Raw genomic sequence first — 17,152 nt, 5'->3', positions numbered from 1 at the left:
TCCCTCCGTGCCCGGCCATGGAGGGCAGCGGGGCGGGAGGCAGGAATGGCCCTTCCTGAACCTCAAGGCCTGGAGTAGGCCTTGCCTAGGCTGGGCTGGCAATGGCGGGACTCCGGGGTCCTGGCGGCAGGGGCGCCCCCAGTCGAACATGGGGGGTCGGGGAGTTCCTGGGGGCCCACACCCCGGCTGGAGGCAAGGCGTCCCCCGGGCGCAGCCCCCCGCCAGCCTCTCGGAGCCGGGGGGCCACATCCTTCCCCGGCGGGGACGCGGGGGCGGCCGCTCTCACCTCCCCCCCCCCCTTGAACTTGCGTCGCATCCACCCGCCCGCTTCCGCCGGACGGGTTCCTTGGGGAGCCCCCCCCGCAATGACGTAACGAGGAGCGCGAGCGTCCCGCCCGCGGCCACCTGTCGTCAGGCGCTTTCCAGAAGGTCGCGGCTGACCGCGCACGCGCCGCGCCTACGTCCCCGAAGCCTCGGGCTTTCCCGTCAGCGTCACCACCAGCGTCCCCCGGGCTCCGGGAGTGGGGGCGGGCCCGGCGGACCCCCGCCCCGCCCCGCCCGGGGGCGAGCCCGCCGCCGCTTCCGGCACCGCCCCCTTCCCGGCAGGGCCGCGCTCCGTTCCCGCCCGCCGCCGGGGCCCGCCCGTGGGGGCCGGAAAGGGGGCGGCGGCCGACCCTCCCCCGGCTGTGGGGGGCGGGGCGGCGAGGCAGCGCGCGCGGCTCGGGCCTGCGGAGCCTGGGGAGTCGGGGAGCAGCGCGGGGAGCCCCTGCTGTGTGCCGAGGTCCCCGGTCCGCGTTCTCTGTGCCATGGGGTCTCCCGGGGGGCTGAGGTGTGGGGGGGTCCCCCAGACACCGGGCGGCGTCCGGAGGGGCCCGCTCCCCACCCCCACCACGGCGGGCTGTGGGCCATGCGCCCACGAGCCCGGCAAGGACACTGCGGTCCGCGGGTGACCCCTCCGGGGGCAGGGCAGGAGGGGGAGCGGGGGGGGGTGGCCCCTCCGGGGGCAGGGCGGGAGGGGGAGCGGGAGGGGGTGGCTCGGCGGCTGCTCTGGGATCCGCAGGCCTCGGGGGCGCTGCCCTGGGTCTTCAGGGTTGAGGAGCAGACATGGTTAACGCTCTCTCCCTTCCTCCCTCCATTTACTTCTGTGCACCCTTCCCCTCTGCAGGTGGGGAGGGGAGACCCCGGGCCTGGACAGCGGTGCCGTGGCTGAGAGCCGGGGGCTGCCCAGGCCCAGCCTGATGATGTCCGCTGGAGCCTTGGGTCTAGAAGGAGCCCCCACTGGGCCTGGGGGGAGGGGTCTCTGGAAAGGTGGGTGTCCCACACCCCACAGAGTCTCACCAGGACGGGCTGGGCCTCTTGCCCCTCACTGGTGTGGAGCCAGCCAGCCTGGCGTCTGGGATGATCCCAGCCACGGTGAAAGCTTTGAGGGACCCCTGGACTGGGAGGGGGGCTTGTGGCCTGAAGGGCAGCTTGTCTCTGCCGAGGCGGGAGGCTGGTCCCACCCAACCACAGGCTGGGCTGAAGCCGTCTCTGCCCCACCCCCTGCCCTAGGCCCCAGTGCCCTTCCCCTGAGTCCCTGACCCAGGGCAGATCAATGTGGCAGCGGGGTACCAGAGAGAAGGACTGCACCCACACGCCCAGAGCCCCCAAGTCATCTGTTTAACAGGCGTCCTGCACCAAGGAGTGAGTTGGAGCCCCCGCCCCCAGGCTTGCCCGAGTGAGCCCGGCGCTGCAGGAGGGCCAGAGGGCAGACCCAGTGGGGTGTGGGAAGGCAGGTGTGGGGGGGCATGTGTGAGCTGAGAGCAGTGCCTCAGGTGGGGTCCCCAGGAGTCCGGCAGGGAGGGAGTGAGGAGCCGAGGAGGAGGTGGCCCCCACAGCTGGCCCAGAGAACGGGCAGGGACGAGTTGGGCCAGGGGCTGGGGGGTGGGCACATTGGGGGGTGGGCGCGAGGGAGGCCCGGCAGGCCCTGGCAGTGCTGGAGGGGCTGGTGTGCGTGGGTGGTGGCCTGCACACAGCGTGCAGACCAGGCGCCCAGCATCAGGCCAGGGCCAGGGAGTAGGAGGGGACGGCCCGTCCTCAGCTGTGGGGACCTCACCCTTGGGCCCTGCAGGGATGGCCACGGCCATGACTTTGCGCAGTGAATAGTCACTTCATGGGGGAGCAGAGGCCGGCCCCCTCACCACCCTGTGGACGCTTCCCAGGGGGTCAGCCTGGACTGACAACCCTTCTGGGAACAAGCGCAGGTGGACAGAGCCGGGGTGGTCCAGAAGGGCCAGTGCAGAGACAGGAGGACCGGGCCCGCTCCGCACTGTGGGTATTCCAGGGGTCACAGTTGTCGCCAGGGGGACTGGGGAGGGGGCCCGCACTGGCCAGGCAGAATCCAGTAGTGGAGAGTATGGGATGATGATGTTCCCTGTCACCCTGGGAAAGGGCCACAGGTTGCAGGGAGGCTGTGAGGACTGAGTGGTCAGAGGAGTCAGCTCCCACGGGGTGTACCCAGGTCTGCTGTGTGCCAACCAGGGTGCTGGCTGGAGGGAATGGGCACTCAGGGATGACCACACAAGTGGCCCACCCCTTTACGGGAAGTCTTCCTTCAAGAAAACAGGAGCCTCACCTCTCAGGACCCGCCCGCCTCCCTCTTGGAAATAAGTAGTGACAAAATGTGTTGGGGACATGGTGGCTCAGTGCAGGGCGGAGGGACTCAGGCCCCAGCACCTTGTCCCAGGCAGCTGAGGGGAGCTCACTGACCAGGAGCCTTTCCCGAGGTCTGAGGCTCCGTCCCAGAAGGTGCTGCGGTCACAGGGCTGGGGAGGCAGTCTTGAAAAGGGCAGACTGTTACAACGGCCATGGCCACAGTGGAAGGCTGGGGTGGGCTCCACCGGAGGCCTGGAGGACACGCCGCGCAGCCAGGCCACCAGGAGCACACTAGGAGTGGCACCAGCATCGTGTGGAGGTCTGCGGAGGCCCCTGGCAGGGTCTGCTGACGGTGGGAGAGGCTGTCACGGAACGGGCAGTGACAGGGATGGTGGCACCTGGCCACCGGGGTCCAGGTGGACACAGCAGGAGTGGGGCCGGGCCAAGGGCCTGAGGTGCGGAGGTGGTGGTGAACAGAACACAGCGTTCTCGGAGACTGGACAAGCGTCCAAAGAGAGGAAATCAAGGATGCATGACCAGGAGGTCCCAATTAGAAGTCGTGGTCCTTTGCCCAGTTTCCAGGCTTCAGGCAGAGTCCAGACCCAGAACCCGGGGGGTAAGAGGGGGCCAGGTCCTCAGGAAGCAAACTGTAAGTCTGCACTGTGGGGATGGTGCCAGGCCCTCCCCATGACCCTGTGACTGAACGTAGGGCAGGGGACATGCCCGGGCATGTGAGGACTGCTGGACACGGGGTTCCAGTTGACGCTGGTAACCTGAGGCCCAAAGCATGACTGCAGCTCCCCGATTGGAGTGGGGGTCCCACAAATGTGATTCCAGCCAGGGCCTGATCCCTGACTTTGGGTCTGCACACCCAGCCTGCAGTCATTTCTCAAAGCCCAGAGTGGACAAGTGGAATGGACATACTGGATGGTTGCTATCGCGTCCTTGGCCACCGGCATGGACAAGGCCAGCGGAAGTGTCTGTAACTGCCCCCAACCGAGACGGTGGCGAGCAGTGTGCCCTCCTGGGTGAGTGATGACACATTTAAAGACCGAAGGGTGTCGGGGATGGCCCTGTGGCGCCTGTGTTTGCCCCACCAGTCTGACCGCTACAAAAGGCCGGGGGTGGGTCCGGGAGGACAGAGGACAGCTAGAGGCGCAGGCGAGGCCGCGTTCCCCTCCATCCTGATCAGGAAGGAGAATCAAAAGCCGTGTACAGTCACTTGCAGAGAACATGTGGTCCCTCCCCAGGTGACGGTAACTCTTCTGCCCAGGGTCCCCTGGACCAGCCTCACATCCCCAGAACAGCACAGCTGTCCCCCAGATCGACACCCCTGTGTGAATCAGACCAGATGGTGGAGAAGGGGCTTTCATAGGACACGTGCACTCCAGGGAGAAATCTAGGGGTCCCGGGCACACGGGAGCCCCTCCCCAGAGACAGGGGGCTGCGCCGGCATGCCACCACGAAGCGCAGCAGCTGGGGGCTTCTGGGAGTCCTGCTCCAGTACCTCCTGGTACCACAGAAGGCCAGTGGCTGCACGGGGCCAAGCAGGGACGGCCCCAGGTCCCTGCTGCTACGTTTGAGCTGACTCCAAGGGGCTGGGGGCAACGTAGGCTTTGCAGCAAGTGTGGGTGGGAGAAGCCTCACAGGGGTCCCCAGGTCCAGGGCAGGGATGTGTGGTGTGTGGGAGAGCAGGTGTGGTTCTGGTCCTGAGAAAGAGGGCCTGCCTGGCTGCGGGACCATGGCCAGCTGCCCGGCCCGGCTTCCTCAGACCTGCCCTGTCGTGAGGTTGGGAGAGACATGAGCAAGGCCGGGGGTCGGTAGCACCCTGCACGCACAGGTGGTCCAGACCTGCGTGAGCTTCACCTGTGTGAGCCCCTCACACCTGTGGCCTCCTAGGGGTTCCTGTGACCAGCTGAGGAGGGGGAGGAGCTCCGTCGTGGTTCCGGGCTGGTCGGCACAGCGTGTGGGCCCAGGTGGACAGTGGCAGTGGCAGGGGGTGGCCCTCTCGGGTTGTGGGGCTTTGGGCAGTGGGCCCAGCTGGCCGGCCAGGGGGGTAGGAGGAGGGAAGCGGCTGTTTCAGGGACAAGGAGTCCAGGGGGAGGCATACAGCGGACCATGGGGCGGGCACAGGGGCAGACGTTTTAAGCCCCACACGGACACCCATCACGCAACAGGTAGACAGCAGCACTCGGCTGCATGGCGGCGACTGGCCGGTCATGGGCCCAGGGTGGCACAGTGTGCAGACGGACGGAATGGCCAAGATGAAGGGCCCTGCTCGTCGGTCTGGTGGGTGACCCCGGGATAGCCCAGCCCCCGCAGTGACTCTCACAGGGACGGCCACGGCTCGTGGCGCCTGCAGCCCAAGGGACGGAGGCCGGGGCCTGAGGTCAGCCTCCCCGCACTGTGGGGGCAGGGGGCAGGGCCGTTCTCCGTGGGGGCGTCCTGGGCCCTGGGGGGTTTGAGCAGCGCCAGGGGTCCCCCTCACCCGGTTGTGACAAGTGTCCTGGGCCACCTGTGGAGAACCACGGGTTTCTAGCGTGTCTGCGCCTGTGGCACGGGCCCCATGTACCGACACGGCAGATGGAGCGACCCGCTCTCCTGTAGTCAGAGCAGGGCACGGTGGCCGTGACCATGGGGCTCTCCGGCACACTCCGGAAGCTTCTAGCTGGCAGGGCATGTATGGAAGGCCATCCTGCAGGAGGGAAGCCACCAGGACCGGGGCACGGTGCTGTGTCCCCAGAGAAGGACCCCAGGGTCCAGGAGCTGAGAGCCCCGGAAACGTGAGGTTCCTGGCCCTGCGGAGCCCCCGTCCGGTCCCCCAGGCCTCATGGGCCAGGGCCGGTGGGGAGCAGAAGCCCAGCCAGCGGGAGAGGACTGCGGGAGAGGCAGGCTGCCCGGCTCGGGGCTGGGGAGGGCAGCATCTGCACCCCGTGATCCTACGGAGCAGGTGGGGGTGGGGTTGGGGGCTGACTCGCAGGCCCCGTGAGCCCCTCCCTGGGCAGCATCCAGGGTGGGGAGAGGGAGCAGAAAGGCATGGTTCCTCTCTGGAACTGGGTCACTCCAAGGTCATCAGGTTTGGGGCTCCCTGTGGGGCCGCTGAGGCTGAGTCCCGCCCTGCTTCCTTGGTGCCCCCTTCTTGCAGAGTTTGGATCCCGGGAGCACGACACTCTTGTCAACGCTGGGGGCTGGGCGCCCCGGCCACATAGGGTCCTGACGTGCGACCCCAGCCCTCCCGGAGGCGGCGGAGCCCAGCACCCACGCGCCTCACCGCGGCTGGGCTCCGGGTTCCAGGCTCCAGGCAGCCATGCTGGTCCTGCAGCGCCACCTGCTGGCCGCGCCCCTCCACCAGGCCCGGCTGTGGCCGCTCCGCCTGGGGCCTGGACCCGCTGTCCCTCCACCAGGCCTGACGGGCGGCCGGCAGGGGAAGCTGCAGGCCCTGGGCAGGGGTCGCCGCCAGAGGCGGGGGGTCCACAGAGTCACCTCCAAGCCCAGCAGAGCCAGAGCCCCAGGAGGGGCTCCGACATCTAAGTGCTCAGCACCCGGTCCCCGCACCTTGGCAGCCAGCACTGCAGTCCCCGGGACCCTGCCTGCACCCACAGCCCCACGCCAGGCCTGCTGGGGTCAGGCCCACCGTTCCTGCCCACATCGTACCCCAGGACGACCCCTACACATACCGCAGGCCAGGCTGGGGACCCCCCTCCTCCTCTGTCTGCAGGCCCTGCTTTACAGGTGAGGACACTGAGGCAGGGGCGCTCCGCCGTTGGCTCCAGACCTACGCGCCTTGGGGAAGGGGCCAGGCAGTCCTCTGAGGGGTGACCGCTGAGTGGGACCCCGGAGGCGGGACGGGGCCAGAGCCAGCCCCCGGGTGCCCTAGCAGGACAGCAGCACGAAGGCCCCGAGGAAGGACCACACTTGGAACGTTCCAGGAACCAGGTCAGCCTGATGCTGCCATGCCCCACTGGGGGGGCCCTGAGTTGGGGTTCCGAGCAGAATGAGATGGGGTTAATGGGGCACCTAGGCCCGTGGCCACAGCTGCTGTCAGCACGGAGATGCTCACCCTGGCCGCCTCCCTCCCCGGGCCTGCGGTGCCGTGGTGGCGGTCTGGGGTGGGGCCATGGTACAGCAGAAGGCGGGGTACAGACCCCATAAGGGACCCCACAGACCTCGGCAGGCCAACATGGGGACCGCAGGAGAGCCAGCTGTGGGGCTGTTTCCTCGTGTCCAGAAGAGCAGGGCCTGACCCCTCCCCACTGACACCTGCCTGCTATGCCCCTCGCCAGCCCCCCACTCTCAGGCTTGCCCTCCCTCCCTCCGAGAACCCCCAGCCCAGTTCCCTGGAAACCCCCAGCTGCAGTGGCGGCCTCTCCTGCCGCCAGGCTCCCACTGTCCCATGGCCCGGACCCTGACGCCCCGTCTCCATGAGCAGACCATGTGTGTGGACTCCCCAGCAGGTCTGGCCTGGACGAGAGCAGCCCCCGACATGTGCAGCAGCTGCCCTGTCTGGCCAACGTGACTTGTGTTTCCCCTAGGAATTCAGGGGTGCTTGGCCTTGTCCCCCACCACAGAGACGGAGGCAAAGCCAGGGAGGCCAGCTGAGGCCCGCGGGGGTCCAGGGAGAAGCCAACACGAGACTGGGCCGGGGTGGGATCCACCTGCCAGCATGTGGTCCCCTGCCCAGCGAGGACCCGGACGGAGTCCTGCCTGCAGGAGTTCCCTTGCAGTGCCACAGATGCAGCAAGGGGACGCGTGAGCGCTGAGGTCCTTGGTGCCAGGGGAGTGGGGCCAGGCGGCCGCCCCCAGGGTGACAGCCGCCTGGACGGGGGGGGTGGCGGGGGGGAGGTGCGGGGTGCTCCAGGAGGCAGGTGCTCACTTGGGGTCAGCTGAGCCCGGGGAGCTGGCCGCTCCCGCCGGCGAGAACACTCTCGGGGGCCTCGGAGGGGCCTCTGCATGAAGCCACAGCCTGCATTTTTCTCAACTTCATTCTTGGGTGAGAAACTGGCCCCAGGGGCTTACGATGGCCTCTCTTCTCCAGCTGCAGCCCCGAAGGCAGGAGGGCCGTGTCCGGCCCTGGGGGTCCTGCCTCCACCACACCCACTCTCCCAGCCAAGACGCCCAGGACCCTTGCGAGCCCGCGGTGGGGCCGCCCCAGGGAGGCGGGCGAAGGCGCTCCAGGGCCAGCAGCCGTGTGGGGCACAGCCCGTCCTGAAGCATTTGTGTTTTTTCAGTGAGACAGACTCACACGTGTTCTGTGCCTGGCTACCTTCAATGGTCAATTTTATTATAAACAACGGTATCAAAATATACAAATCTGTGTAAGAACAACCAGGAACTGCAGCTTTTTTAAGGGCCAAATGGGCATGAACCATTTCCAAGGTGGCAGCTTCGCCTCTGCCAACCCCTGGAGAAACGGGGGTGTGAGGACCGCATTTCCAGGACGTCAGTCTGAATAATTTAAAGGGCAGGTCTGGCCTCCGGCTCTGGACGCGCATCATAAATCTTCATGTGGGGGCGGCTGTGTTGGGTCTTCTTCTGTGACTTCTGCCAGGAAACAAACACAGATCGTCAGGTAAAATCCCAGCACGAGGCGCTGAGGGTGTGGCGGCCAGGTTTCTACGGGGACGGGGCAGCGCACGCGGCGCAAACGTCCGGATGGCGGGGTCCCGAGCCCCCACAACTGGGGGCATCCAGGTGGGAGGCGCGGACGCAGGGTGTTTCGGAGCTGCCCTCTGCTTCGGGTGCGGAAGACCAGGATGGCGAGGTGCTCCCTCATCAGCTGGGGCCAACAGGAGCTTGGATGATGGTGAGGGGTGCGGGCGGGGAGGCCCCCCAAGACACGTTGGGGGCAGAGGTGGCGTGTGGCCCTGCTCCCCGCGGACATCGGGTTCGTCCCTGTCTTTAACGCCCAGGGTTGACGACAGCACCTGGCTGTGTACCCGTGCCGCCCGGCCCGGCTCAGCGAGCTCCTGGAGTCTGCGTCTGGTCTTCCTCATTCAGGAAAACTCTGCGTCAGTGTCATTTGGACACCGCCCCTGCCCCTTCGGCTCCATGTTCTTCCACAACTTCTATGAGACTGTCACAGGAAGAGCCATGTCCCCAGAACATGGGGCCATCCTAACCCCAGAGCTGTGAATTGGGGGCACTTTACAGACGGTCAGGGTGAGGGGACGTCACTGAGGTGGGTCCTTATAGGAAGAGGGAAATCGGGACACGGACACACAGGCCACGAGAAGGCCACGTGGACAGAAGCAGGCATCGGAGGGTCGCAGCTGTAAGCCACGGAAAGCCGAGCCTGACCCGCCAGAAGCGGGCACAGGCCGGACGATCCTGCCCCACAGGCTTGGAGCAGTGCAAGCCCCAGGCTCTCGGGAAGCTCCGGTAGGGACGGCCGCCGGCCTCTACTGCCGGCATATCTGCCGACCCTGGGGTCACCGACTCTCCTTTCCGCCCGACCTCCCACACGGACGTTTCCCCTCCTGTCTTCCCCGACCCCAGCCAGCACCCTCCTCAGGCCGCTTTTGCTGTGAGCTTCTGAGCCAGGCGTGCGCCCGCCGCACACCGCCCCACCACTCACGGCCGCCCGGGGTCTGCGTCCGCACGCACGCGTCTTCCGTGTCTTCGAAGCCCTCAGGACACACGCACACGTAGCTCCCGGGAGTGTTGTAACAGTTCTCGTCCTGGCGCGTGCACACCTTCTCTGCACCCGCACACTCGTCTATGTCTGCGATAGAGACGCTCGCTGGGACCGGCCACTTGGTCCGCAAACACGTCACCATCACGGGATGCACGCACTCACGATTCGCTCCCGCACCGGAAAGTGACACTGGACAGGGCAGGTCTCAGGGGACGGGCCGCGGACGGGTAGAGGAGCCGAGAAGGGACAGCGCAGGCATGTGAAGGTGGGAAGCCCTGCGCGAGCTCACGCCGTGGGGCCATCGGTGCGTTCGCTGCCTTTTCTAAGCGGGTTCCAGCCGGCCCCGACCATGAGGGCCTGACGTGCGGCCACGGGGGCCATGGGGGTGGGAAGTGGGGGGGCTGGGCACAGGAGGCTGGAGCAGAGCCCCCGGCCGCAGGATCGCCAGCACCACGCACACCCGACACCTGGGGGCCGGCCGGGACAGACCCTCAGTCCCCTACCTGCTGCTTCTGTATCTCACGCCTGAGAGGCTGGAGCCAGTGCCCCACCCCCACCAGCTCTTCACGGGACCGTCGACATCGTGGCCCCTTTGCCACGTTCCATCTTAGTCCAGCACAGACGCAAGGGCACTGACCTGCACACTGGCCGCTTTCTTTGGTGTAGCCAGGGATGCACTCTTTACAGTGTCCTGGACCCTTCCCCGTGCAGCCCACACAGGTCGAATCACATTCTAGAACAAGAGCAGACAGACATCGATGTCAGACAGCCTCCCGTGAGCAAAATGGGACCAGAAGCCACGCCACATGATGATCTGGGCATTCCCCCTCATCAACGTGCGTGTGCCACAGGGAGTGTGTCGACACCCCAGCCCCGTCTCCCAGCAAAGCAGCGACATGCACCCCCAGAGCCGTGACCGCACACAGACGGTCCCCCTTCTGCAGACCGTCTTCTTGGAGCAAAACAAAACCACCTCCAGCTTGGGGCACTGCTTGACCGGACACTGACCGGCCGGCTAGGAGCTCGGTAGGAAGAGCAGAGGAGAAACGTGAGATGCTCCCCGGGTGAGGTCTCACTACTGTCAGGGCCGTTGCCCTGGGGGGGGGGAGGGGGGCGCCAGGCAGCCTCACGCACTGCTGAGAGCACGTCAGTGCAACCTTCTGGGGACGCCAGGGCCCTACAATCCACTCTCCCAAGCAGTTTGGAAACAAATCCCGAGAAAACAAGAATACGCAAAGCTCTATCTACCAAGGTATTCCAAGTTCACAACTGTGGGAGAATTTATGATTTAAATATCCCACAACAGACTGTTGAAGAAAACTATGGAATAGGGGCAGGCTCCAGCATCACGAACATGCATGTTCACGCCGTGGACAGCGTAACATGGCGTAAACAGTCATGGCCCCATGGAATGAGGCCGAGCGCGGTAAAACTATTAACAGAGCTCCCCACTCCACAGAATTGGTGGTTTTAAAAATTATCATCTTTTCAACTTATCTGAATTTTCCAGTTTTTCTGCAGCAAATATCTATTACATGGGTTGCCACCTTCCACTTTCTACAGCAGGCAGAACCCGCAGAAGTCACGTGGGTGAACCGTGGACAACGGCTCGCAAAGGAGGACCTGGAGCCCAGGGCCCGGGGAGGTGCCGGCCCGCCCGCCCGCCCGCCCGCCCACAGGAGCCAGGGCCCAGGCACCTTCGCACATGAACGAGCCGTTGACATTCTCACAGTACTGCTGGTCACTGCAGGGAGGCGTCTCTGCCGCACACTCGTCCACATCTGGAACACAGCAGCTGTGAGGGACAGGCCCCCCGGGCCCCCGTGGACATGACATGGTTGGTGGCCAGACACAACCCATGGCCACGGCCGGCCTGGAGAGGAAGGTGGCCACTGTGTGGAGGACGCATGTCCATGTTTCTCCCAGAGGCCTTCCACGTGCAGGGGTGACAAGGAGCATTTAGTGTCCCCGGGAGAGGGGCCACTGTGAGGGACCAACAGCTAACGTGAGCGTCCTGTGCTTCCGTGTGGACACGCAGAAGCTCCAGGTCAGTGTCGGGACCACCACCCTCCCCACTCGAGACGAGCCACTAGGAACAGGTCTGCCGCCCGCAGCCTGGCCTCTGCCTGCTGTTCCTCCCGCTGCCTGCCGGCGCCCGGGCCTGAGGAGCCCCTTGGCCCCACTGCCCCCCACTGCCAGGCCCTCCCCGGGGCTCCTGCGGCACTGGGTTGGAAGCCAGGGCTCACAGGCAGGATGGAGCCCAAAGGAAAGGGTGCAGCAGAAGCACACGGTGGCCACCAGGCTGGGCGCGTGGGGACAGGTGGGGACAGGGCCTGGACTCTGCAGCTTTGTGTGTGTGTGTCAGGAAGGCATGCCTCCTCTCTGTGGCTGAGCAGCTGGACCAGGCCAGAGGGAGGTCTGTGCCTTAGTTTCCCTGCCTGTACCTGGACAAGGGAGGGGGATGGAGGAAAGGAAGAGAGGAAGGAGAGGAGAGAAGGGGGAAGGGGAGGGGGTGGGAGGAGAGAGGAGGAAGGAGGGCGGGAGGGGGGAGGGGGGAAGCGGAGAGGAGGGGCGGGGAGCCTGCCCAGCCTCACCCACGCAGGCGCCGTCTTCCGGCAGCCAGCCCGCCGCGCACTGGCCGCAGTCTCTGCTGGTGGGGCCCGTGCACGTCTTACACGACTCATCGCAAGCTGCAAAGCAGAGGTGGGACGCCTGTCAACATGCGTGAATCCCATTCTCAGTAACAAACAGGACACAAAGGTCATTTCAGAAATTAGGAATTTACCTTCGCTAGGACGGAAACAAAAACCAAATACAAGTAAGATAAAAAACCCAGTAAAGCAAGGCTCATTCAACAATATAAAAATCGACTCTCGTGTTTCATCGTATTCCTGAACTTAATGAGAAAAACGCCACATGGGCTTTCAGGGCCCCTTCACGGTCACGTTCTTAGCAGACAGGGACCCCAGGAAAAGGGCTTATGACCCGAGAAAGGCAGCTGCCCAAACCCCGGAGCCCACGCCCGCCAGGTGGCCCCCAGCCCCAGTGTGCCCCGCACGGCACCCGTGTCCCAGGCCAGGCAAGGGCATGGCGCCGGAACCAGAGAGGCCACGGACTTCCTGGTGCTCCAACACGTCCTGCACGGAACATCCAAGGGAGCCGCAGACCAACGACGGGCCCTAACGCCGGAATTCAGCTCAATCGCTGATGCCAAGACGTCTCCCAACGTTGGTGAGAGATCGATGAGAAAATGTATGCAGAAGGGAGAGTGCTCGCCTTCTTCCGTGGTCTGCGCAAGCCACCGTTGGGCCGCGGGCCCGCGCCCCACGGACGGAAGGCATGGCCGGCGTCCGCCTGGCGCTCAGTGTGGTCACTACTGACGTGAACGACCCCACGGGCCTGTCGGAGGCCCGAGCGAGGGGGAGCCCAGGACAATGGCCAGGCACCTTTGAGGACCCGGTTGGGGAGGGCCCGCCTGACCCAGTGCCAGGGTAAGGGAGGCAGCGCACCGTCTGATGGGGCCGGGAGGCCGGGAGGCCGGGAGGTCACACCCTGGGGCCTCAGGCGTGCTAGTTCTCGTTTGTGCCACCACTCTGCCGTCTGGTGCAGGGACGTGGGCCTCTGCAGGCTGCACCGCGCAGGTGGGTCATCCTGCCCAGGTAGCTGCAGGGCGAGAGCAGGCCCCTGCGAGGACACGGCGGGTGCCAGGTCACGCAGAACCAAGGCTCGCGTGCACGGGACACGACCGCCGACTCTACACCGTCCACCCGCTCGGTCCTTGTCCGCAGGACGTGGGGAAAGGTGGACCCGTTCTTCCCTCTTGGGCTTGTTCAGAGACACACAGCAGGACCGTCCAGGGCCCGCGCGCACTCCCGTGGCCCTTCGCGGGGTTCACAAGGGCCTCCTAGCTCCGGGGGCGTGGGGAGAGCCAGCGGGCCGCCAGCTGTGCCGGCAGCTCCTGCGTGCCCCGGCGCAGCTGACGTACCTGCGCACACGCTGTGCGTCTCGTCCCTCAGCGAGCTGAAGTAGCCGTCCGCGCAGTCGGTGCACGTGGCCCCCCGGTAGCCGAGGTGGCACCGGCAGGACCCATCGCCCCGCCTGCTGCCGTCCCCGCTGCAGTGCCCGTTCCCGCTGCAGGGCCTCTCGGACCCGCCCTGGCACGCTGTGGGCGACACAAACCCGCCACTCAGACGCTCCCTCAGGGAGCGCGGCCCCTTGCTCACCTGACCTCCTCACAACCAAAACAGCGTTTGGATCTCTCCGTAAAATCCATACTTCCTCTCTCAAACGAGCTCCTCTTGGGAACACACGAGCCCGCAAGCGTGGCAAGGCTGTCTGCAGGACGCCCTGGGGTCTGCAGGCACTGGGGCTCACCTGCTCGGGAGCGAGGGGGGCCTCGGGCAGCCTCCCTGAAGCACGGGGACAATGGGGACGCTGACACGTGGCATGGGTGCAGCCGCCTGGGACACGGGGACAGCCGGCTGCAGCCCCATGCTGGCAGGACAGGAGGCGGCGGCCGCAGCCAGGGAGAGAGTTCCAACTTGCAGCGCGTGCCGCTCTGTCCCGCTGAGCGCCCAGAGTGACTGGCAATGCCACACACGGACTGTGCCTTTGGTTCAACGCATGCCTCTTCCCTGTGGCTTCACCAGTGAAGGCCGACGCGACACATCCCACCCGACAGACGCCCGCTGCCCCCTTGCCTCCCACAGACAAGTCTTTGCTGCTCTGTGCGCAGAACTGGGCGGGGGCCACGAAAGCCACAGAACTGCCTCTTTGCACTCAGAGGGTGGCACCCGCGCAGGTGGGTTAAGACCGACCCACAGGGGCCCCACCGAAGGCCTGCAGACCCCTGAATTAGGAGCCTTCTTAGGATCAGGTACTCAGGGCTGTCCGGCCCCCTGGAGGCCCTACGGTGTGGAGGGGGCAGTGACCTGGCGCCCTAGGGCTCGGTGGAGGCAGGGCCCTGGGCCCTGTGGGAGCTGATGGCCCCAGATCCCAACCATGCCTCTGCCCACCTGGGAATCACGACACGGATACTGAGAACGATGCAGGACACTCAGGATTTCCCCAACAACGTACCGAGGCAGTCTGGCCCATACGTTCCCGGTGAACAGCAAACTTTCAGTGTTTTCACACAGAACCATTCAAATAAGTCGGGATACTCCTTCTTCCTGAGGAATTAAAAACATGTTCATTAAAGCTCATGTAACAGATTTCTTCAAAACAAAAACAGAGTTTATTACAGTATATGGTCCAGAGCATCACGTCAGGGAAACGACAGTCTAGGTGTGAACAGGCTTCTCCTGTTACCAGCTCACTAGCGTTATCACATTCAGGTAATAAAAGGTGGTAACGCATGTGCAAGAAGGAGAACACGCATGTGCAAACTCTTCTAAGTCTGAAATTGTTTCAAATTTATAAACTAAAAAATAAGAAGTCACGAACGCTATAGCTTCACTGAACACCCAGGGGACAGCAGTGGGGCTGGAGCTGGGGGGCCAGGCTGCAGCATGGCGGTGTGTAGCGGGGGGCAGGGGTGTATGCGGGGGGGTATGGGGGTGCGGGGCGGGGGGGGACAGGGTAGGGGTGGAGGCACTAGGGGGGCACGCAGGGCCATGGGTGGGCCTGGGGGGATGGGGATGGGGGTACGGGGCACGAGGCCAGGAGGGGAAAACAGCGTGGGGGGAGGGAGGTGCAGGGCTGGGGCGGTGGGGGTGACAGGGTAGGGGGACACAGGGGTGTGGGGTGCAGGGCCAGGGGGGACAGGGCGGGGGGCATGGGTGAGGGGCTCAGGGCCGGGGGGTGGTGGGAACTGGGTGATGGGTGTGGGGGCGCGGGGCTGGGGGGACTGGGTAGGGGGCCAGGGAGTGGGGGGGACCGGGCGGGGGGCAGGGGGGACTGGGTGAGGGGCGCGGGGCCAGGGGTTGGGGGGCACAGGGCGGGGGGCGCGGAGGCACTCACAGCTGCAGCCACCAGGCCTCCAGGTGCTCCTCGTGCTCCTCCAGCAGACTGTGGCACTCGAAGTCGCTGCTCCCGCACAGGCTCTCAGTGATCTCCAGAAGGCGGACCTCACTGAAACACAAGCCCGTCAGCACTGCCGGGTGAGGAGGCAAGCTCAGGTGGTCAGCGTCTGTCCCACAGGGACATCCTGAGGCCCCACTTGGTGCTCGGTGGGAACACATCAGCTGGGGACGAGCGCAGTCGGTACCACAGGGAGAATTAAACGCAGAGGGCGGTGGTCAGGGTGGCAGGGAAGACCCCGACGTGGGGTGCGACGGGCAGAGGGCGAACCCGACCTGCGGGGAAGCCAGCAACCCTTTACGTGGCGGGACTCAGTTGCCCCGTGCACCATTAAAAGACCACCCTGTCTGCCATGTGGAGAGTGGATGTAGGGACGAGTGTGGAAGCAAAAGGCCACTCAGGGGCCAGAGCACAGGTGGCTGCACCGAAGGGGCCCTCTGTTGAGTCCGTCGTCAGTGTGGGTGACGGCATTCACGGGGACGTGTCGAGTGCCGAAGCTGGGCTGTCAGAGCAGGGGTGTGGCACCCACCTGAATTCATACTTGGACAGCGACTTTTCCTCCCAAGCCGTGTTCCCGCCGCCAAAGTTCTTCTTCGCAGTGTCCACCATTCCCTGTGGGGAGAGAGGGCGGGCACAGGGCTCAGCGCTGCTGCCCCCACCCACACCCCTCGTGGAAGCAACCGTAGTCCACCCTGGGGGTGACTGGAGTCCACTGTGGGGACGAAGCCATTCGTTGCCGGTGACCCCGGGTCCGTCACCACGGTGACCTGGGGTCCATCCCTGGAGTGAGTCCGGTCCATTATGGGACGACCCTGGGTTCATGACCCCAATCTACGCTGAGTTTATCCTGGGTTCATGACCCCAGCCCACTGCAGGCAACCCTGGGTTCATGACCCCGGTCCATGGCGGGGTGACCCCGGTCCATCGCGGGGCGACCCTGGGTCCGTGACCCTGGCCCACCGCGGGCGACTCTGGGTTCATGACTCCGGCCCATGATGGGGTGACCCTAGTCCATGGCGGGGTGACCCCGGTCCATAGCGAGGCGACTCTGAGTTCGTGACCCCGGTCCATGGTGGGGTGACCCCGGTCCATCGCGGGGCGACCCTGGGTCCGTGACCCTGGCCCACCGCGGGCGACCCTGGGTTCATGACTCCGGCCCATGATGGGGTGACCCTAGTCCATGGCGGGGTGACCCCGGTCCATAGCGAGGCGACTCTGAGTTCGTGACCCCGGTCCATGGCGGGGTGACCCCGGTCCACGGCGGGGCGGCCTCGACCCCGCCGCCCCCCAGGCCGGCCCCCGCGCCCCGGCTCCGTGTCCCCCGTGGGGCGACCGGCCCACCTGGTTGAACTTGTGCACCAGCTCCCGGCAGCGCTTGCAGGGCGTCGCCTTCTTGGCGGCCTCAGCAGGCGGCGGCGGCGGCGGCAGCAGCAGCAGCAGCAGCAGCAGCCCCATCGCGGACGGGGCCGGCGGGCGCATGGCGGGCCGAGGCGGACAGCGTTGCGCAGGACGCAGCCGCGCGGGCAGAGCCGAGGTGCAGCGGAAACCGGCGGAGCGCTCGGCCTCTGCGGCCGCCCACCGCTCCGCGGTGCCGGCCGTTCCCGGGGCTACTTGACGGCGCCGGGCGGGATCCCGCCCACCGCCAGCCCTCGCGCCGCTATTGGTCCGTGGGATCCACCCCGTGCCCATGTGGCCCAATCCGGGCTCGCCACGAGAAGCGACCAATAGGAAGGCCCCGGGTCAGCGTCCAGCCGGGAGGGGTGGGGACGGGGGCGTGGAGCTCGGAGCCGGCTCCGCGCGCGCGCCGCTGGCGGCGGCCATCTTTACTCCGGGCAGGGAGGGCGCCCCCGCCGCGACGGTAAC

The 17,152-nt window shown here is 65.9% G+C and overlaps 1 protein-coding gene across 2 annotated transcripts; it reads right to left on the bottom strand.

The window, feature by feature from the left end:
* Window positions 1–7,881: 7,881 nt before the first annotated feature.
* CRELD2 (CRELD disulfide isomerase 2) lies at window positions 7,882–16,907 on the bottom strand. Of its 2 annotated transcripts, XM_028115427.2 has the most exons (10): window positions 16,631–16,907; window positions 15,819–15,901; window positions 15,230–15,340; window positions 14,348–14,439; window positions 13,254–13,430; window positions 11,863–11,958; window positions 10,966–11,049; window positions 9,906–10,001; window positions 9,209–9,355; window positions 7,882–8,175 (listed from the first exon to the last, which is right to left on the bottom strand). In XM_028115427.2, the coding sequence occupies exons 1-10, from the start codon at window positions 16,766–16,768 to the stop codon at window positions 8,126–8,128; spliced, it is 1,074 nt and encodes a 357-aa protein (XP_027971228.1). In that variant the 5' UTR covers window positions 16,769–16,907; the 3' UTR covers window positions 7,882–8,125. The 2 variants fall into 2 exon arrangements, with proteins under 2 accessions (XP_027971228.1, XP_027971229.1); XM_028115428.2 differs by lacking the exon at window positions 13,254–13,430 and having other exon boundaries at window positions 16,631–16,862.
* Window positions 16,908–17,152: the final 245 nt, after the last annotated feature.

This window comes from Eumetopias jubatus, unplaced genomic scaffold, assembly GCF_037043125.1.
Source record: "Eumetopias jubatus isolate StellerSeaLion01/CBP00866 unplaced genomic scaffold, mEumJub1_p1.0 scaffold_8, whole genome shotgun sequence".
NCBI lineage: Eukaryota > Metazoa > Chordata > Mammalia > Carnivora > Otariidae > Eumetopias > Eumetopias jubatus.
The sequence above is the reverse complement of the archived record's forward strand: the minus strand, read 5'-3'. Positions and strand labels throughout refer to the sequence as shown.